The sequence below is a fragment of the Lissotriton helveticus genome, chromosome 4_1 (assembly GCF_964261635.1).
Source record: "Lissotriton helveticus chromosome 4_1, aLisHel1.1, whole genome shotgun sequence".
NCBI classification, from domain to species: domain Eukaryota; kingdom Metazoa; phylum Chordata; class Amphibia; order Caudata; family Salamandridae; genus Lissotriton; species Lissotriton helveticus.
The window spans coordinates 1,506,635-1,528,607 of NC_136063.1; the positions used below are offsets into that span (position 1 = coordinate 1,506,635).

General features: G+C 46.0%; 1 protein-coding gene across 5 annotated transcripts in view; it reads left to right on the forward strand.

The window, feature by feature from the left end:
- Positions 1 to 14,667, forward strand: part of LOC144828260 (butyrophilin subfamily 1 member A1-like) — a 61,768-nt gene extending 47,101 nt beyond the window's left edge. For all 5 annotated transcript variants that reach the window (XM_078686336.1, XM_078686335.1, XM_078686339.1 and 2 more), the window contains 3 exons: positions 7,061 to 7,087; positions 9,086 to 9,947; positions 13,897 to 14,667. In XM_078686336.1, the coding sequence (XP_078542462.1) occupies positions 7,061 to 7,087; positions 9,086 to 9,597 (539 nt within the window). In that variant the 3' untranslated portion in view covers positions 9,598 to 9,947; positions 13,897 to 14,667. The remainder of the gene's footprint in view (positions 1 to 7,060; positions 7,088 to 9,085; positions 9,948 to 13,896) is intronic.
- Positions 14,668 to 21,973: the final 7,306 nt, after the last annotated feature.

Consider the following 21,973-nt stretch of genomic DNA (forward strand, 5'->3'; position numbering starts at 1 on the left):
AGCCGGTGAACCCCTTGAACCCAGCGTCCAGTACACCAGTCCAGCGAGTGAACCCCTTAATCCTAGCATCCAGTACACCAGTGCAGCGAGTGAAACCCTTAATCCTAGCATCCAGTACACCAGTGCAGCGAGTGAACCCCTTGAACCTAGCGTCCAGTACACCAGTGCAGCGAGTGAACCCCTTGAACCTAGCATCCAGTACACCAGTGCAGCGGGTGAACCCCTTGAACCTAGCATCCAGTACACCAGTGCAGCAGGTGAACCCCTTGAACCTAGCTTCCAGTACACCAGTGCAGCGAGTGAACCCCTTGAACCTAGCGTCCAGTACACCAGTGCAGCGAGTGAACCCCTTGAACCTAGCATCCAGTACACCAGTGCAGCGGGTGAACCCCTTGAACCTAGCGTCCAGTACTAGTGCAGCGGGTGAACCCCTTGAACCTAGCATCCAGTACCAGTGCAGCGAGTGAACCCCTTGAACCTAGCGTCCAGTACACCAGTGCAGCAAGTGAACCCCTTGAACCTAGCATCCAGTACTAGTGCAGCGGGTGAACCCCTTGAACCTAGCGTCCAGTACCAGTGCAGTGAGTGAACCCCTTAATCCTAGCATCCAGTACCAGTGCAGCAAGTGAACCCCTTGAACCTAGCGTCCAGTACACCAGTGCAGCAGGTGAGCCCCTTGAACATAGCGTCCAGTACCAGTGCAGCGAGTGAACCCCTTGAACCTTGCATCCAGTACACCAGTGCAGCGGGTGAACCCCTTGAACCTAGCGTCCAGTACCAGTGCAGCAAGTGAACCCCTTGAACCTAGAGTCCAGTACACCAGTGCAGCGGGTGAACCCCTTGAACCTAGCGTCCAGTACCAGTGCAGTGGGTGAACCCCTTGAACCTAGCATCCAGTACATCAGTGCATCGGGTGAACCCCTTGAACCCAGCGTCCAGTACACCAGTCCAGCGAGTGAACCCCTTGAACCCAGCGTCCAGTACACCAGTGCAGCGAGTGAACCCCTTGAACCTAGCGTCCAGTACATCAGTGCATCGAGTGAACCCCTTGAACCCAGCATCCAGTACACCAGTCCAGCGAGTGAACCCCTTGAACCCAGCGTCCAGTACATCAGTGCAGTGGGTGAACCCCTTGAACCTAGCATCCAGTACATCAGTGCATCGGGTGAACTCCTTGAACCCAGCGTCCAGTGCACCAGTGCAAGTGCAGAGCATGAACCCCTTAAACCTAGCGTCCAGTACACCAGTGCAGCAAGTGAACCCCTTGAACCTAGCGTCCAGTTCCAGTGCAGTGAGTGAACCCCTTAATCCTAGTGTCCAGTACCAGTGCAGCAAGTGAACCCCTTGAACCTAGCGTCCAGTACACCAGTCCAGCGAGTGAACCCCTTGAACCTAGCGTCCAGTACCCCAGTGCAGCGAGTGAACCCCTTGAACCTAGCGTCCAGTACACCAGTGCAGCGGGTGAACCCCTTGAACCTAGCGTCGAGTACCAGTGCAGTGAGTGAACCCCTTAATCCTAGCGTCCAGTACCAGTGCAGCAAGTGAACCCCTTGAACCTAGCGTCCAGTACACCAGTGCAGCGAGTGAACCCCTTGAACCTAGCGTCCAGTACACCAGTGCAGCGGGTGAACCCCTTGAACCTAGCGTCCAGTACCAGTGCAGTGGGTGAACCCCTTGAACCTAGCATCCAGTACATCAGTGCATCGGGTGAACCCCTTGAACCCAGCGTCCAGTACACCAGTCCAGCGAGTGAACCCCTTGAACCCAGCGTCCAGTACACCAGTGCAGTGAGTGAACCCCTTGAACCTAGTGTCCAGTACATCAGTGCATCGAGTGAACCCCTTGAACCCAGCGTCCAGTACACCAGTCCAGCGAGTGAACCCCTTGAACCCAGCGTCCAGTACATCAGTGCAGTGGGTGAACCCCTTGAACCTAGCGTCCAGTACATCAGTGCAGTGGGTGAACCCCTTGAACCTAGCATCCAGTACACCGGTGCATCGGGTGAACCCCTTGAACCCAGCGTCCAGTACACCAGTCCAGCGAGTGAACCCCTTGAACCTAGCGTCCAGTACCAGTGCAGCGGGTGAACCCCTTGAACCTTTCATCCAGTACATCAGTGCATCGGGTGAACCCCTTGAACCTAGCGTCCAGTACACCGGTGCAGCGGGTGAACCCCTTGAACCCAGCGTCCAGTACACCAGTCCAGCGAGTGAACCCCTTGAACCTAGCGTCCAGTACCAGTGCAGCGGGTGAACCCCTTGAACCTTTCATCCAGTACATCAGTGCAGCGGGTGAACCCCTTGAACCCAGCGTCCAGTACACCAGTGCAGCGAGTGAACCCCTTGAACCTAGCGTCCAGTACATCAGTGTTATGACATTATGTTGTTACATTATGAAGTTATGAAATTATATAATGTTATTCTGCACAGTGTTATCCTAAATGAACAGAAATGGGAAGTACAGTTCACATGACAATCCTGTGGATGCCGGCGACCCATCGTGGCTCCACCTTGGTGGTCGCACAGACTCATCTCACAGGTACCCTTAAATCCACAAATAATTCTTGGGAACGAGAGGTGCTGGATCTGAGATAAATAGGAGATGGTTAAGCTTGGGACTTGGAAACAAATAATTCCAAAGTCTGTGGATGAAAACTGAAGATCCACCTGTCTGGTTCAAACCACCACCCATACCTAGCAAACGCCTCCCTGTCGGTCACTCCTCATCCCACTCCAGGGGTGTCCGTGCCAAGTTTTTCTGGACAAACACATACAATTTTCAGCTTTAAGGCAAACACTACTCTGTGAACTGGTGTCTCCTCTCCCTGCCAGTAGGGTGGCTGGTCTCTGCAGAGTGACTGAGAATGAGACAACATACCCTCAGAGCCTCCAAAGGATAGGGGGTCACTGTCATCCTAAAACTTGTAGGAGAGGCTTCCACTCTAAAGTCTGGAAGCAAAGCCTGTGGCCAGACTGAGAATCGTCCTCACCTCTCCAGTGGGACCAGGGTGAGTCCCCGTTCCCTGACCCCAGAGCCTCAGCCGGGGTACACATGGCCAGTCTCTCCTCCGTATATGCCAGAGCCCGGGCACAACATTCAATCAACAAAATAATAATGCCTCGGGATCGATAACCTCGCTTAACAGTAAGATGAAGCGATACTTAAATTATATCTTCCTATGGACACAATTTCCTTGAGAACTCTTTATATGTCAACCTTCAATAGTCAAAGGCGATTCAGTATGGACAAAAGCGCTCCTTAATAAAGCGTACTTTGCTATATTTATTCCATAAATTCCGTGAAAAATCTAAAGAAAATGATATTTTTTTTACATATATATAAACATATACATCACGCAAACATATATATATACACATATTTACATTCCATAAATTACGTGAAAAATCAAAAGAAAATTATCTTTTTTCTTTTTTTACATATATATAACCATATACATCACGCAAACATATATATACACATATTTACATTTAAACATACAAACACAAAGTCTATATTTTCTTTTTGCTCTCTTCGCCCTTTTCATCAAGATCGATGCTTCTCAAATTATTCTACATTGAGCATTCACTTGAATACTAGATCACCCTGCTGGAGCAACTCAGAGGTTTATTACTCAAGCCTCTATTTTTTGTAGTGCTCCTAATTTATTTCCTATTGTTTTAGTTTTTTCAGGTGTCTTGAATTATCTGTTGACACGTTTCAGCCCCATTACTCGCGGGCCTCATCAGGACTAGGGCAGTTGAGTGCATAATTTCCAAATCCACCAGTTCCTCGTTGTATTTCAGTGACTAGCCGGCATCCATTTCTTATATTTGTAGATTTAGGGAATCTGTCCGGGCGGGAAGTTCTCAAAACCATGGACTTTCCTGGTGACTCTCAAGAATATAACGTCCCCTCTGTAAGAAAAAACAAGCGGGAATTCTCTATACATATTTATAGTTAGAATGACCAGCTCTTGGATTATTGGGCATTTAAATGGAGCCCAGACACAAGTCGGGGGTACACGCAGGTACACGGTGCCCACCCACTATTCTCAAAGGGTGGAAGCCTCCCACCCTGACAAGAAGTTGATCCCCACAAACTTATGTTGAACTTGTCCTTGTGTCATTTTCAGACACCGGACACGTTCTGCAGCACCTGTACGTTGTCTGCTTCCCATTCCCAGCAGCAACGTGCAGGCGGGGACTTTTTTTCCCATCCAGCTGGGGCGAAGATAAAGGCCAAAGTTAAGGGGCCATTAGGCCTCCTTTGGTTTGAATATCCTGACTAGAGGCGGCCTGGAACCTCACACTTAAAAGTAAATGCAACGGAGGGGACCCAAAGGCACACAGCTTGTTATCTCTTCACAGGTATTTAACCGCATGCGTGCGGCGGCTTTTCCCGCTGTACGCGGCGTTTTTTAAAAACGCGCTTTACATGACGAGCTCAGCTCGTCATCAGCGTGCGAGCGGCACAACTCAGCGGGGATGGGGTTAAGAGAGGCAGCTTTGGAGTTTTTTCAGTCCCTGTATGAGATAGGTATGATGGATTCATGGCTGTAAGAGTGTCAGATGTGTTGGTCTGACATTCTTACAGTGTGGGTCAGAGTTCTTTACAAAGCATACACATTACACGTTGATAATAAATTATGTTAATGTGTAGCTCAATGTACAAGATTTGTTACATGCGACAGGGTTACAGGGTTCAGGAGTCACATGTCTTTTGTAGCTCACTGGGCTATATTAGAAGGATTTCAATTTATGACCTGCCTGTACCAACAGGATCCCTGTGTTAAAAGCAGTATTGCACTTACCTATCTACATAAAATATGTATCTGTCACCTGCATGTTACGTGAAGTGCTTTGCATCAGACATATTAACCTTCTATACTACTTTGAATCAAATCTGGGGCTTCACAACACTCAGATCTCTCCTACAGATTCGTTAACGTCCAGTTCTATCTCACCTTTATTACTATTATCTGAGATTTACTGGCCACCTGTGCAGCAGACACCTTAACCCAATCAAATATATTAAAATGTAGACTTTGCAACCAATGAAGTAGAACAGATCTACTGTTATGCTTCTCCTTGTTGCCAATGTGTTTGTGGCAGGGTTTAAAATGTTTTATGTATTAGTTGAGGCCCAGATTTTGCGCCAGGATTGCGCCACTTTTTTGACGCAACCCTGACAACAAATCAAATTTGTTAAATCTCATAATGCGCTTCAATGTACTCATGATACATCTGATAAACATATGTGTGAGGTTTTAATATCTGATATCACTTCCTGTGATGTCACTTCCAGTGAAGTCACTTCCTGTGATGTCACTGCCAGTGGAGTCACTTCCTGTGATGTCACGTGCGATGTCACATATCGTGACATCATGCGCTCTGACGGCACCAGTCATGCTTTCACTTGCATACTACCTATCTTGGTTAGTCCCCTCACTTCTTTTTTTAGGACTTGTGCCCTGGCCAGATCCATTCCGTGAGGTCATTTACAGGTCAAACTGTGCAGTTTGTAGTAATACAATGTCGGCGGGCAGTCAGTGCGGAGGCCGGAGCCTGATTAATGCCGCATCAAGCTTGAAGACCTTGAACAGGAAGGAGCTGATTACAAGTTGGCCAAAGGGGGATTTCCTGGTTGGATACCTTTCCAGCCTATCACAACTGGCGTGGCAGTCTCACACCTGGGGATTCTGGGTGAGGGACCAACGAGTCCTATGTATCAGTCGAAAAAGTCGATGGATAAAACCATGTGCGGATCCAGGTAGAGCCGCGAGCACAAGCGAAACCAGACCCTTTCCCCAAACCCTGCCTGGAGGACGTTGCAAGTATTCAATACTCCTCCCACCTGGCCACGCCCCTAACCTCCTCTCAGAACCTGTGTAATGCTCCTCCCACCTGGCCACACCCCTAACATCCTCCCAGGCCCGTGCATCGCTCCTCCCATCTGGCCACGCCCTCAAATCCATGAAAATTAAAAGTATTTTATGTCTTAATAAAAATGAATCTTCATTGGTCTTCAAATTCAAGAAAGGTTGTTTAAATATTTGATAACAAATAATAAATATGTCTTATATTTATATTTTTTAATTGAATATTATGTTTTATATATGTACTAAAATAATGTCAAATAATGTACCATTTTTCCTATGGGATTTGATTTCATACCATACCTCTATTGTTTTCTGGAAGGGTGTTGCGGTACCAGCGGTTCACCTTGAGTGGAGCTGGGCTTATTCCAGCTCCGAGTTGGAGTAATTTACTGTCATGTTGAGTCATTTTTGGTTGTCGAAATTTTAGAAGTGTGTTTTGTGAATAACAATGGTCTCACTCTGGTGTCGGAGGGTGCACATTCCTCCCTAAGCCTCCTCTTCACTCCTCCGGAAACCCGCCCCATTTAGTAGTACATCAGCCTCTTTTTCCAGCCAATCTCCCGTCCCCCCAACATTTACTGCTCAGAACCAAACGTACGTGTGTGAGGGGTCCCGTAAAAAAGAAAAAAAAGTAGGAAAGGTGGAGGTGACTATTGTTCTACCGCTCAATGTACCACAAAATGCAGTTTGCGACTAGCCCCACCACGTCTATGACGTGGTGGCGGACAGCGACTTGATCAGCGGTACAGAGCAGTGAATGACTGCGCGGGTAATGCTGCCGTAGCTACAGGGGCTAAACTCTCCTCTTTAGCCCCTTCGCTGCGGCGGCAATTCCGCCGCAGCGCTAAGGGGGAGGGGGGTCGCGCGGCGCTCCCATGCTCATGACGGAACTGCTCCGTCACAAGCCTCGGGTGCGCTGTGCTGATGACGGAGCGTTTCCATCACGGCCCCGCCCGCTTAACAGAATGTCCAGCGCACGCGCAGAATCCGCCCTGCGCATGCGCGCTGAGCGGGCCGTGACGGAACCGCACCGTCATCAGCACAGCGCGTCCGTGGCTGGTGATGGAGCGGTTCCGTCACCAGCATGGGAGGGGTTAATATTGGACCTTCTCTTTTGATGCTGCGACGTTTCTTATTTGACTTATTCTCATGCAAATAATGAAATCATGTTTCTCATTTCAGAGATTATTCCTGCAAAGAGAAATCGAGGTAAGAACCATTGCACATGCACCCAAAGTCTCTGGTGTTACCCCCCCTTCATGATGATCCACTTTGTTTGCACCAGAGGTAGGTGGGAGCTTTTCACCTATGTCTATCTAATGAGCGGAGTACAGGATTCCCCAAACCCCCTCCAGATCAGGCTCTCATCTCCCCCCTGCTCATGTTGTGCTCATATTAGTGGTGCTAAAGCCACTGCCTAGTACCCATACGAAGGTTAGTATGGCCGTGATCTTTAGAGCCGCAGTGCATTTATATGTTCATTTTTGGCGGCCATGTTAAAGTCAGGCAAATTTACTCTTGCTTTTGTTCAAATGGACGAACCCGGAAGTTTGTAAAAATTCTCAATGTCAGGCGTACTAAGGCATTTTGTGATCACAAATCTTCCAATTCACTAAATCAGACCTTTTGCGACAGCAAAATGGCCTTTTGTTATGTACCAAAGCCAAACTGTGATATACAGAGGGGTGTGGGAGCACCCTGCCCACACCGCAGCACTCTGTTCTCCCCACTGCATCATGGTTAATGCAGTGCATGATGACACTTACTTCAATGACAGTCTTTAGTTTTTCACCCTTGTTGGTGCTGCCAGTGCTGTGTAACACGAGAAACATGTTCTGGAATTATTCCTCATCAGTAGAGTGCAACTAGTCCTTTTAGGGGGGCAGGAATGCTTCTCAAAGTCTTCTCGGGCCTCTACACCACGCACTCGGTGCAGGTGCCTCACCAACGTGTGATATGATGACACAGCACTGAATTGCAATTTGGAGTTGCAACAACATAGCGAATCGCTCTTTGGAAAGGGCATGTTTAGCGCGTCCCATCCAAAAAGCAATTCACAATAAGATAGATGTATTAATGTGTTGCTAATGAAATCCATTAAAAACATTAATATTTTACCAAGATGGAAGGCAGTGGTGACCCATTTTCAAACGGTAAGGCACCAGCAAGGGACACCTTGCCCTTTATGATTGTTCAAAATTAAATTTTGAAGGAGTAGACGGTGGCCAAAAGAATCACTTTTTACTCATAAAAACTTTTTTTTTTAATGCATGAAATTTGTCTTTAACGAAAGTGAAATACATAAAAAATATTGCTTTATTGAAAAGCAACCACACACATACTAGTCTGCTGACCCCATCAGGCCACCATCCCTCTGATTGTAACCAATTAGAGTAGGTTGCAATTTGCAACCTACGTCTTACATATTAATGAGGTTGGGTGGATTCCAATCACTGATGAATGCTGATTTTGCAAATCGACCTATTAGTACATAAGTCGGTTCGCAAAATCAGAATCAATTTAATAAAAGTCAAGGCACAATTTGCGACCACTTTTACTGCATCAGTTCCTCTTACGTTTGACCCTAAACCCTTGTGGGAGCGCTGTGAATCTCCTTAGAGGCTCGTCCACTCAAGACAGCTGTGATACAGTGAGACAACGGGAGCTACAGGGTGGACCGCTCACCTATCCGCCATCTTGCTTCTCCGCAGTGCCGTTCCCCTTTCCACTGTCATTACCGCAGCTCTTTTTTTGGGAAACACACTAGTAATTCCTGGGTGTGGGCATTCAGGGTCTGCCATCTGTGACGATGTCATGCAGTCTTTGGTAGGATTCTCTCTCTGCATTATACGTCACTAGTAAGAACATTCAATATGCAATGACCAGGCATTCTCCTGGCTCATGCATATTCATTAGCAAGCAGGCTGTTCATACTAACAAATGTTAAGTCACTGTGCTGTCTCCTGTGGTTTCCATCTTGACTGAGGTCTGCTTCAGCCCATGTTAAGGCTCTGTGCTGTCTCCTGTGGTGTCAATCTTGTCTGAGGTAAAGATGTGTCTGTCTTCTGCTCGCTTCTGTGTAGACCTGGTGTATGATGAAATAGGAGTCTCCTTTACTCTCTCTGTCTCTTCCTCCTGTAGCTTAAGATGCAATTCTTTTTCTCTGTAGTTTTTGACTGAAACCATCTTTAACCCTTTCATTTCCAGTGGAAGTTCTGATGGACCACAACACAGCTCACCCTGAACTTCACATTTCAAATGACTCCAAGACAGTGACGTGTGGAGCGAGACAGACAGACTTACCAGACTATCCTGAGCGTTTCGATACTCGCCTCTGTGTGCTTGGTTCAGAGAGATACAGCTCAGGGAAGCATTACTGGGAGATTGAGGTGGACAACAGCCCTGGGTGGACCGTAGGGGTCGTCCAAAGTACTATCGAAAGGAAGGAAAGAATTGAGCTGTCGCCCAACGAGGGGAAGTGGCTGCTGCAGCTGAAAGGTGGAATATACACTGCGCTCACCTCACCCCCAACGCCTCTGGCCATCAAGAAAAAGCCCAAGAAGATTGGCGTTTACCTGGACTACGAAAGCAGCAAAGTGCTGTTCTTCAATGCCGAAACTTTAGACAACATTTATACATGCTGGCATTCATTCTCCGGACAAAAACTATACCCATTCTTCTCTTTATGGAGCTCAGGGGATAAAATTACAGTGTGCTAAGAGTAAGGGTTGTTCCAGAGTTGAGTGTCCTGCACTGAAAGGTTTGGCTGCCTGCACATGTCTTTTGATTGTTGGAGCTCTTGTGATCCTGTGTCTTCCAATGCAGAGACCCCTTTCATTTCTGTCTGAAAACATGTTATTGATACAACAAGGTATGGACTTTGATTCCCTCAAATCCATGTTCTTCTGTTCTGTTCACGTGTCATCGACATGTGAGACTCACGTTTATGCAAACACACTTTCAGTGCTTGTTTGGATTTGACGTTATTCCAGGGGGGTCATAAACACTATGATTGTTCCCTTTATAATTATATAATTTTATTCCCTTTAATTATTTGCTTTTATGTTATGTTATGTTGAATATTCTTGCTAACATCGACGGGTTATTGAGGGGCAAAAAGACAAAATATGACCCAATGCACCCTAGATGGTTTGACCACGAATGTACCCTGGCACAGAGAGAACTGAAGCTAGCACTCAAAACCGTCCCAAAAGATAAGACTAAGGTGGTTGTCTGTAGGGCACACTATAAAAGGGCCATTAAACAATGTAAAACCAGGCTACAGAACCAGGCATGGGAGACACTAAAAGATGCCGCAGAGCGCAGGGATATGAACGAATTCTGGAGAGTAATTAACGATCCTTGTTTCCAGGAATCGAATAAGTCGAAGGTGGCCTGTCACATTCTTCCGGACTAATGGGTGGAGCATTTTAAAGGCCTGTATAATTACGGTAGCTCGGAAGATTCAATAGTACCAGATATAGGAAATGTAAACAGCATGCCGATAAGCTTTTCCCTGGGAGAGATCAAGGCAGGAATATACGGGCTGACACGAAATAAGGCCCCAGGCCCCGACGGGATCCCGCCAGACCTTTTTAAGAGCCAGGTAGACCTTTGGGCCCCCATACTTACATGAGTTCTCAATACAGCAGTGGAATCAGGGATGCCTAGGTCATGGTCCACGGCCATTATAGTTCCAATTTTTAAAAAGGGAAACAGGAGTGACCCACAATGTTACCGCCCGATCTCGTTAATAGATGTGACAGTGAAAGTCCTGGGAAGGGCTATACTTAATCGGTTGACGGATTGGGCGGATACCCAGTATGGGTTTAGAAATGGCCGATCCACAACGGACCAATGCCTTAATTAATACCACCTGGTGGCCAAGTACACCATGTCAAGTAATGGGGCGGTGTACTTGGCCTTTATGGATCTGACGTCAGCCTTCGACCGGGTCAACCGAAGGAAACTGTGGGAATCCCTAGGGTTGCTTGGTGTTGACCCAAGCCTGGTAAATATTTTGAGAGTGCTCCACCAGAACACCGCGGCACAGGTCAGATTCAAGGAAGAGGGGAATACAACTAATCATTTCCCTTGCTCAAGGGGTGTAAGGCAGGGATGCATCCTGGCGCCTTTTCTATTTACATTATATATAAATGGACTAGACAAGGCGCTCGGAGATTTAGGGGTGGACTGTCCGCGTATAGGTAAAAGTGGTATATCGGTCCTACTGTACGCTCCTGGCCCGCACCGCACGAGGATTACAGTCTTTTATTGATGGCTTTGTCAGCTTCATGGAAGATCTAGATCTATCACCCAATCTCACTAAATCATACGTAATGGAAACAGGGAAAAGACCATCTAAGAATTTTATCTTTACAATTGGATCTCACACATTCGAAAAAGTGCAGGCATTTAGGGCCATATGTATCATAGTTCCGTTTTGCGGAAACCAAATAGCAAATTTCAAGGAATCGCTATTTGGAATTCGCAAAACGGGATGTATGTACAAAATCGCTTTTTCATAGCGATTCCTTACCATTCCTAATTTGCGATTAGCAAATTGCTAATCGCAAATTACCCATTCATTTCTATGGGCCAGGAGGCCCACAGGAATGAATGGGCAATTTGCGATTAGCAATTTGCTAATCGCAAATTAAGAATTTTTTCAAGGGTGCAGGGGTGTCTCAAGAACACCCTGCTGCACCCCTGAAAAAGACATTTGGGGGCATATGGCGCACATACATGCCCTAAGGGCATGTATGAGCGTCATAAGGCACCTTTGGATTTTTGGAAAAAAGCTTTTTGAAAAGAATTCGCAATTTACCACCAACTAGAAGTTGGTGGTAATTTGCGAATCCTTAATGGCATTTTTTAAAATATTTTTTGTTTGATACATTGCATTTAAGGAATCGCAAAATTTGTGATTCCTTACGTGCAATCGCAAAATAAAGAATAGCAAATTTTGCTATTCCTTATTTTGCATCAAACATGTTTGATACATACCATTTATCACATTAGCATTCGCAAAGGCCGAAATTCGCAGAATTTCGGCCTTTGCGAATGCTAATTAGCTTGATACATATGGCCCTTAATTATCTAGGGATTTTATTTGATAAGCACCTCAGTTTTAAAACTTTGATTAATGATAAATGTAGCTCTCAAATTAGCTCGGTGGGATCAATTATGAATTTTGCAAAAAGACTAGGCCGCTGGTCACCGTATGAAATAATGCACCTGTACACCTCTGTATGCTGTGCTAGGACCTTGTATGGAAGTGAGGTATGGGAGTTTTAGAGATACTACGCTGATTCAAAATGAGGAAAATTAATTCCTGAGAAGGGTTCTGCAGGTACCACAAAGCACGCCTTCCCATATTGTCCATCAGGAGTTAGGCCTCACTAATATTAGCGATTGGCTAAGACTCAAACCCATAACCTGTTGGATTAAAATATGGACGAACCCTGAAGCCACATTAAGTAGGTAAATACTAACGGACTGCATTGCCCTGGGTAGGGGACGAATAATACCCTGGCTCAAATATGTAACGGAAACCTTGAAAGGGTCGGGTTATGTCAAGTATTTTGATGAACCCACTAAACTTACGCCTAAAGACAAGGGCATCATAAAGATGGAATTCTCTAGGCAAACAGCAAATGAAAGGGAGGACGGAGAGCTGATGAAACCCTCGGTGAGAGCCCACTTGCTAACTGAATCAACTCCAGGAATGGAATTTTATCTGTCCCATATGTACAACAAACACAACAGATTCCTAATGACCAGATTTAGGCTGAATCTCTTGCATCACATTTTATCAGTTCCAGCAGGGTACACACCAGATATCGAGATAAAGGGACCGTGCGGCTGCGACCAGTGGTCTCCGCAGGACACTCTTCACTTCGTTTTAATATCTCCCTTCTATGCGTACCCAAGGACAATGTTTTTAAAAGCCATCCTAAGGCAAAATAGATTCAACCAGGCAAAGGTGGCACTATTGTTTTTTAAATTGTCAGCAGATCCACTAACGCTGTTTAGTACTGTAAATTTTTTAAGATCGGTAGTGAGACTAACCGCCTGATTCATCAAGCTAAATCGCACTCGCAAAGGGCAAGATTCTCAGAATCTTGCCTTTTGCGAGTGCAATTTTTGCATTTGGGATTCATCATCCCAAATGCAAAATTTGCTATTTAAGAATTTGCACATTTGCGAAGAATTGAATTTAAGGAATCTCTATTTGAGATTCCTTAAATGCAATTCATGAAGCATTTTAAAATTGCGAAAATGCAATTTTGGGCCGCTATTTACCGAGAGGTCAGACCTCTCGGTAAATAGCAAAAGCTTAGGAAAATGCTTTTAAAAACATTTTTCTAAGTTGCATGTTGCACACACACATGTCCTTTGGACATGTGTGTGCGCAACACCTGTTTCAATTTGCATTTAAGGGGTGCTACAGGGTGTCCTTTGGACACCCCTGGCACCCTTGAAATCGCTATCTTATTTGCGAGTAGCAAATTGCTAATCGCAAATAAGGAATACTCCCCATTCATTCCTATTGGCCTTTTGGCCCATAACAATGAATGGGGAGTTATTCCTTATTTGCGATTAGCAATTTGCTACTCGCAAATAAGGAATGTGTAGGAATCGCTATTTATTTAGCAATTCCTACATGAATACCGTTTTGCGAGTCCTTAATAGCGATTCGCTATGATTCGCTATTAGGGGCTCGCAAAACGGCCCGTTGATGAATAAGGCTGTAAGGCACACTAGAGGTGGCCAGTAACTGTCTACTATCCTCCTTGGTGGCAGAAGGGTTGGCTGCACCAACATTGCCCAGGATTCTCGTTTTTACTGTATAAATTGCTTTAATATGACTTTTAAGACACGAAACATTTTTATGGTGAATGTTCAGATATTCTTTTATTTTATCACGTAATTTTAGCGGTTGTAATGCCTTTTTTTTTATTAATAATGCACTTTGTATGGTATTGTTTTTATACCAAATAAAGTAATTTGAAAAGATTGAATATTCTTGCTAATCGGAACACTCATCTGGAGGCATCTAGGCGCTGCAGTAATACGGAGACAAATTATTATTAAGGTTTTATATTTTCATTTTATGAGATGGTTTGAGGTTCATGTACACATCCATGCATTATTTCTCCTCGTGCAAGGCAGCACATATGGAACAAGCAAAATGCCCTGGATTGTTTATGTTCAGGAAGGTCCCCCTTCCTGAACATAAAGAATCTTTAAAAAACATGGCAATTGACAAAACGGCATTTACACATTGTTTATGTGCAGGATGGGAACCTTCCTACGTATAAACAATCCTCCCCTGCCCTTGCACTATGGTGCAAGGGTGTCTGCGGTGGCGTTAAGTTGTTAAACTTAGCGCCATCACAGGGGGGAAATGCAAGGCTGCACCGCATTCTTGTAAATATGGGGCAGCCTTGCTTTTCAGAAGTGGAGGAGAGAGGAGTTAAGTCAGGAAGGCTAAAGCCTCTCTCTCCCATTTCCTTGCACATATCTCCCTAAATCTTGTTTGTCCCTCGTACACGCACCACCATTGAAACTCCAGTAATCAGTGTATAGTTTATTGATCTGCTAGCCCTAGCTTAGCGCCTAGAGACAGGACAGCCATAGTGTTAGTGCTACAAAGGTTATAATGATGTTGTAATATTTCCTTGTTTTCATTGCTCGTGAAACATTTCGTTACTTCTAAAGATTATCTTCTGTGACGTTATCATATTTAGCGGCACTAGATTCAAGAATTTAAAAATAAATATGTTTAAATCCATGCTCTATATCCGGTGATCCTTGAGTGTGAAACTTACTAATGAAGGATCGCTTGGATTCCCGCTGTGGCCTTGAACCTTTTGAGGACTTTCAGTCGCTAGAGAGTGCCAACCTCAGAGGCATGCTCAGGGCATATTTACAATAAGTGGCGCATCCCTGCATATCAGCAGGGATGCCCAAGTTATTGTGCGCCACGGCTCCGCCACCATGGATGCGCCATATTTACAATGTGGCGCACCATGAGGTAAAAACGGCACAGATGTGTGACGCATCTGTGCCGTAAAGCGGCGCATTGCTGGAGTTGCGTCGCAAGCGCGACGCAGCTCCAGCAAGGCTCGAGGGTGCCCTATCCTTCAAATGCTGCGTCAATCCTTACGCCTACTTCAAGCAGGCGCAGGGTTTTGACGCAGCATTGGCCCCAAAGTGACTGAGTGAAATCTTGTAGATTTCACTCAGCCACTTTTAGGAGGCTTTCCTGCGCCGGAAGGCCCCCCCCCTGCGCAGGAACGCCTCCTTCTGGCCTAGGGCTTTACAACGTGACGCATCTCCCAGATGCGTCACGTTGTAAATGTATTTCTTTATTTATTTATTTATTTCAATTTATGTAGCGCATTATCACCCAAGGGTCTCTAAGCGCTTGTACAAAAAGAAGCCAACTCTACATAAAACAGGTAGCTAACTTACAACACTCCCCATGCTTCCCGAAAAAGTATGCTTTTTTAACATTCGGCGGAATAGCAGTAAATTAGGCTCCTTACGGAGATTGGTTGGTGGTTTATTCCATGCTGCAGGAAGCAAAGTGGAGAAAGCACGCCCGCCCAGGGTGGACAGGCGGAAACGTGGATTAATCAAGAGAGTGGCTGCAGAGGACCGCAGCACCCTACCAGGGATATAGCCAGATAGTCTGGTTTTAATGTAACTGGGCGCGTTACCGTAGAGTGCCTTGTGTGAAATAAACAATCCTTTAAACAATGCCCTCTGTCTAACAGGGAGCCAATGTAACTGCCGCAGGAGAGGTGAAGCAAGCGTTTTCTTAGGCTTCTTAAAAATCAGTCTCGCTGCATCGTTCATTACTGTCTGAAGCCTCGCAAGTTGTTGCTGGGGCAGCCCTATATACAGCGCATTGCCGTAGTCCAATCGCCCCAGAATCATAGCTGACACAGCGCTTCTTAGAGTGGAAAACGACAGCAATTGAGAGATCTTGCGAAGCTGTCTCAGAAGACCAACACACGTGCCTACCACTACAGACACCTGCTTCTTCATAGACAAATTGCTGTCAAAATGGATTCCCAGGCTTTTCACCACGGTTGCTGGTTCCCGCGTCCTGCCCAACTCCTTGGGCCAAAACCCGTCATTCCAAGGGCTGCCCGGGATGGTTATAGGCAGCACCTCGGTTTTATCTGGATTAATCTTCAAGGAGTTGGCGGACATCCAATTTACCGTATACCTTAAGATGTTATGCAACCTGGTTTGTGCTCCTGGAGAATCCTCTATTTGGATGACGATCTGCGTGTCGTCAGCATAATTAAAAATCTGACATTCCATCTGATTAAGAGCTGAAATCAATGGCTGCAGGTAGATGTTAAAAAGGAGCGGTGAGAGGGCCGAGCCTTGCGGTACTCCACAGGTGATGGCCGCTGATGTTGATACTAGGTCGGACAACTGCACCTTCTGCGATCTATCTTGCAAGAAAGAGGTAAGCCAACCTAGTGCGGGCCCCCCGATGCCCAGGTCTCTCACACGCGACAACAATTGACTATGACACACTGTGTCAAAAGCCGCTGAGAGATCGAGTAGCACCAGGGCCCCTGGGATCCTCTTGTCAGCTCTACACCTCAGTTCGTCTAAAATAGACACCATCACCAGCTCCGTGCTGTGGTGTACCCGGAAGCCGGCCTGATTTTGCTCTAACAGATCATTGGTCTCCAGATGCATTGAGAGGTATGTCAGCACATGCTGTTCCAAAACCTTTGCTAAAAAGGGTAATTGGGAGATGGGCCTGAAATTCTTTAAAATTTTAATATCCGCCCCTGGCTTCTTAAGCAGCGGAATCAACCGGGCCTCCTTAAGCATAGCCGGAACTTGTCCAGTTTCCAAAGACTTATTTAGAAGGTTAAGAACATCCTCTTCCATCCCTGGCATAGCTAGCTTAAACACCCTCGGGGGCAAGGATCCACCTGGGAGCCTGACTTTACCCTCCCTACCAGGCTGGCTAGCATCTCCTTCGTAATCAAGGGGAAGGTATTCAGGGGGTTATCAACTTTAGGACTAAGAGGCGTAATTTGTAGCGAGCATTCTAAAACGGTAGAGCGAGAGATTATCTAACAGGAGATCTTCAATTTTGTTGATGAAAAAATCCTGGAATCTTTGGCAGTCCTCCTGCGAAAATCCTGGCCTCTGCTCCTTATTCTTCCTCAATTCAGAGAGCACCTTGAAGACTTCTTTCTGCGGGTTTCGGGCTGTTGAAATCCTAGTCTCAAAAAACTCAGATTTTCGTGCTAGGATAGCCTTTTTATACGTGGTCAGCTCTTGCAGATTTAGGCTCTGTGCCTTCGTATTATAGTCCCTCCTCCAGGCTCTCTCAGCCTTCCGAAGGGCCTGTTTCCTTAGCCTCAGCGAGTCATTAAACCAGGGTGCTCCTGCTCCTTTGTCCACCATTTTCACCTTTCTAGCCGGTGCCACTGCTTCGATGGTGGATTTTAGTTTGTCCACTACCTTCTGACAAGTGACCTCTATATTGTCGTCACATGTGGTTAGTGCGGCGGAGTTTAGTAAGTTTCCCACCAAATCTTCCTCGTTTATGGAGTTCCATCGCCTCACAGTTTTCCATGCTGGCCTGGATTTCCCTCCATATTTTAGTGCCACCTTCTGTCCCCTGATCAGATAATGGTCAGACCATACACATGGTCTAATAACTACCAGCCTGGCCCCGGGGTCAGTCGACCACACCAGATCCAACGTGTGGCCCTTGTCATGGGTGGGACCTACTACATGTTGTATCAGTCCAAGCGCTGTTAATGCTTCCTCTAGATGGCCTGCCTGCCCCTCTTTGGGAGATATCTCCCAGTGGAAGTTAAAATCTCCCACGACCAACAAGTCCTTATAACGAGACCTAAGGTCATAGACCAGCTCTACAAAGCCATCCACAAAGTCGGGAGCAGCCCGAGGAGGACGGTACACCAGTAGGATGACCAAACAGTCCATACCCACCTCAAATTTAACCCCTAAAATATCTGCACCGCCCAAGCTTTCAGCACAGACTTTTTCTGCCTTCCAGCAGCTCTTATAGAGGAAAGCGACCCCGCTCCTCTCTTGGCATTTGCTCGATTCTGACAAATAGCCATTTATTTGGGGGGAAGGGAGGCCACCACATCTGGCATGCATGAATCTTCCAGCCACGTCTCTGTGACCCCCAAGATGTCTAACTCCCCATCTTGTAATAGTGTGAAGATTTCTAAATTGTGTTTCTGAAGCGATCTGGTGTTTAAAAGACCATACGTCAAAATCTTGTCAGCTTGCCTAATCTTCATACTTTTCTGCTCAAACACTGATTTGAGTAGTCCTTCCCTCCGTAACAATGTTAGACAGTCCCCACTGAGCTCTGGGTTCCCCTGATGTAGATTCATCAGCTCCGATCTACTATACCTGACAAAAGGGCCAGGGTTTATGGCCCCTGGTCCCGTTAGGTCGCGGATGGGCGCAGATGGGCTCGCCTCTGGTGAGCCTCCGGCGCGCCCACGGCGCGCACGCTGAGCGCAAACGCTGCGCGCTAGCATGTGGCAGGTTTAAATAGGCGTCTTAGGTGACCGCCTGACAACTCGAATGTTGTCCCAAAATGGCGCCCGCCAGGCGTCCAAACTCTCCCCAAGCCAAGATGGCGTCCAAGAAAGTTTGTGATGGTGCCGAGGACCCGCTAAGCAGCGGTGCAAAAACAATTATCGTGCAGGTATGTGGGGCATTCACTATTTAAAACTATAATCAGCGACTAAAAGACAGAGTCCCTACATTAAAACTGTACCATGGCGCATCTTTTGCGCCACCGCTGCCTCACAAAAGTGACTCAATGGCGGCGTAAAAGAGGCGCATGGGGCTTGTAAATCTGCCCCTGAGTGTGCGCTCTGGGGCTGAAGCTCAAGTGGGAGGCCTTGCTCAATGCTCGTGCACTGAACTTCGTTCTTACACCACGGGGTAGGAACCCAACCCCTGGGACCTGGGGTAAAACCCAGCATTCAACACAACACAAAAGGGACATTGGTATTGACTGAGCAAAGCAGTCACGGAAATGTAAATTGATACTTGTATAGCGCACTACTCACCCGCAAGGGTCTCAAGGCGCTTGTAGGAATACCGCTGTGGAACCCATCCTGGCTTTCCCTGTGAGGTGTCCACTCCTGGGCACCCCCAAGGTGGAGGCCAGGCATCCTTAGCGTTGTGGGGGCCGTTGTGGAGATTAAGCAAGCTACTGCCCAGAGTTGCAGAGTGGGACTCCAAGATTGGTGTTGGCACCGAGGCGAGAATTATCAGGTCCGTGGAATATCACGCCTGTTCATGCAACACTTTGCGTGTTACGGGCATGACATGGATGTTGCTGTGGGTGTTCCCATGCAACACCCATGTCCACTGATGCATTTCCAGATTTACGAGAAATTGAAAATCTGGAAATGCGTCATAATGCTACGCCACCCTAGGGTTGGCGTATTGAGGTGCAATGAGGAGAGATGTTTTAATTTCTCCTCGTTTTTTTTCCTCTTTCAATGTAGGCTGCATTTTACAGCACACATTGGAAGAGGAAATCACCTCAATTGATTGTTTTTGTGCAGGAAGGTTCCTTCCTGCACAAAAACAATCTCCTGACGACGCAGGCATCCTTGCACCATGGTGCAAGGGTGCTTGGGCCGGCGCATTGCAACAGTTTGTGCGCCAGCGCAGGGGGAAGCACAGAGATGCGATATATGGTTGTAAATATGTCGCATCCCTGTGCTTCGAAACTAACACAGCGAGGCGCAGCAAAATGACTTCAGCACCGCACTGCGCTAGTTTCTTGTAGATCTGCCACGTTATGTCAAACTTCAAGATCAGTCACGGAAAAGGTTGTAGATGGAGCGGAATGGGATCTCAAACGACCAGACCATCCGGGCAGGTGGGCTTGACTGCTGCACTGCACAGCACATTGTTCTGACCATGGCTGAATTCCACAGAGGTTTGGACCAGCCCTGCGTGGGTGCTGTGGGTGCTGTGGGTGCTGTGCAGGCAGCGGTGGAAAGCCCCAGTGGTGGAGTGGATTGATGGACTGGAATCATTCGCTGGGGGTTTTCGGTGTAGTTCGTAAGCTTTATACTGCTTGCCCTCGTCAGAAGAGTCCCTCGACCTACGTAAACATTGAACAAGGTTGAACTCAGAGAAGAGCCCTGCGGTACTCCCTGTCCGACAACTATACTTATGGACAGGAAAGGTGGAGGAGGGTGTATTGTCAAGAATCGATTCACACCGTTCCAAGGCTCTACCACTCGTACCTGCACCCGCTAACCAGGGAATCAGGGTGTTATGGCTCACCGTGTCTTAGGCGGCCAGCAGGTCAAGCAAGACCAGGGCCACTAAGTGACCCTTGACGTCTGCAACCTTGGTGTTACCCAAAGCAGAGAACAAGGCTCATTTGGTGCTCGGGCCACTAGAACACCAGACTGGGCCAGGTCTGAGAGCCAGAGAGAGGAACATATCCACATATTTGTCTATGATTTTTTGCAGAAGATATCTTTATTTCTCCTCGTTTTTCCTTTTTCTATGTGTGCTGCATTCTGAAGCACACATAGAAAGAGGAACACGCATTGAAAATGCAACAGGTCTCGTCTTTGACTAAGTTAAAGCCATTTGCTTTGCTAATGTTATTGTATAGCAAAGCAAATAGCTTTAACTTAGTCAAAGACGAGACCTATTGCATTTGTAATGCTTGTTATTCCTTCGCTTTGTGACTCACTTCCTTGATCTGGGTTTAGATAATTTCCCCTCTGCTGATCCTGTTTTTTGACTCAATGTATGGTAAGCCTTTAAATATCCAGGCCAATCATTCTTCTGCCACTGTCTGGAAGAAGGGCTAGATATGAACACAGTTGCTATTTGAGCGACGCTCAACTGAGTATAATGCGCTTTTTTTCTCATCCCCTTGTTGGAGGCACACAAGATGTATATATATTTCGTACAACTATTCTTTCTCTTTCTTTAGGTGATGGTCATCTATTTACATGCACAATGTTATTCCTTTTCATCTTTTCCACTTGTGGAGTAGAAAAGGTTTTTCAAGAGGTGATGGATATAGTGAACATTTTAATTGTTTATTTTTGAACTCAGTTTACTTTACACGTTTTAATCTCACGTTTTAGGAATTTCTGTGGCTTTCCTGATGAAGGCGTAGTGTACGCCGAAACGCGTGTAGAAGATCCATCAACTAGCTACTTAAGTCATCTATGTTTATGTTTATCAATTTTTGATATTTTTTGTATGTACTAATTGTCTTTATTGGTTTTCTGTTAAATGTTTATGTGTATCCACGGCACTGTGTACTTTTGTGAATATGTAGGGACATCATATTATGTATGTAATCAGTTGTCTGATGACACGGTTCAAAATGCTTTTTAACTAGTTTGTATTATAGAAATTAATTTTTAATTGCATTGTTTACACTGAGTTCTTTATATCATGTTGGTAGTCTACATGGTCTGTTAATTGTCATAGACCTTTATTGCCATGTTTTTTTTGCCACAATTGTGTATTTGCCCTGTCCCAGGAAGTTATAGCTGTTGCAGGGGGTCCTTGTTATTTAACGTTGAATAGTTAAATCAGCACACAATCAGCTGGAATATACAATCATATAATGCATATTTGACAACATTTCAGACTAGAAAGTGAGAGATTTATAATAAAAATGGGGTGAATTATTTTCCCTGTTGACTTCTATTGAAGCAGAGGCATTTTCAGGTGGGGACCGCTAAAAAAAGCCATTTGTGGATACAAAAATAGGGAGTCTCTCACCTGAACTGGGTATGTTGGCATGTACGATAAAGCATTATACATGTGGAGTAAACTATCACATTTCATGTTGTTGAAAGTGAAAAAGACAAGGCTTGATGGGCTGCATTCTGTTAAAAATATGGAACGCTTCACGAATTTGCGTGTCATCCTTATAGTCCTCTATAGTGAAAAACATAAATGTTGCTCATACCTAAAAATAAGAAAACTGTTAAATAGGTAAGCAAAACAAGAGAGCACCAGCACACTAATACTCTTCAAACATGAAAATCTTGC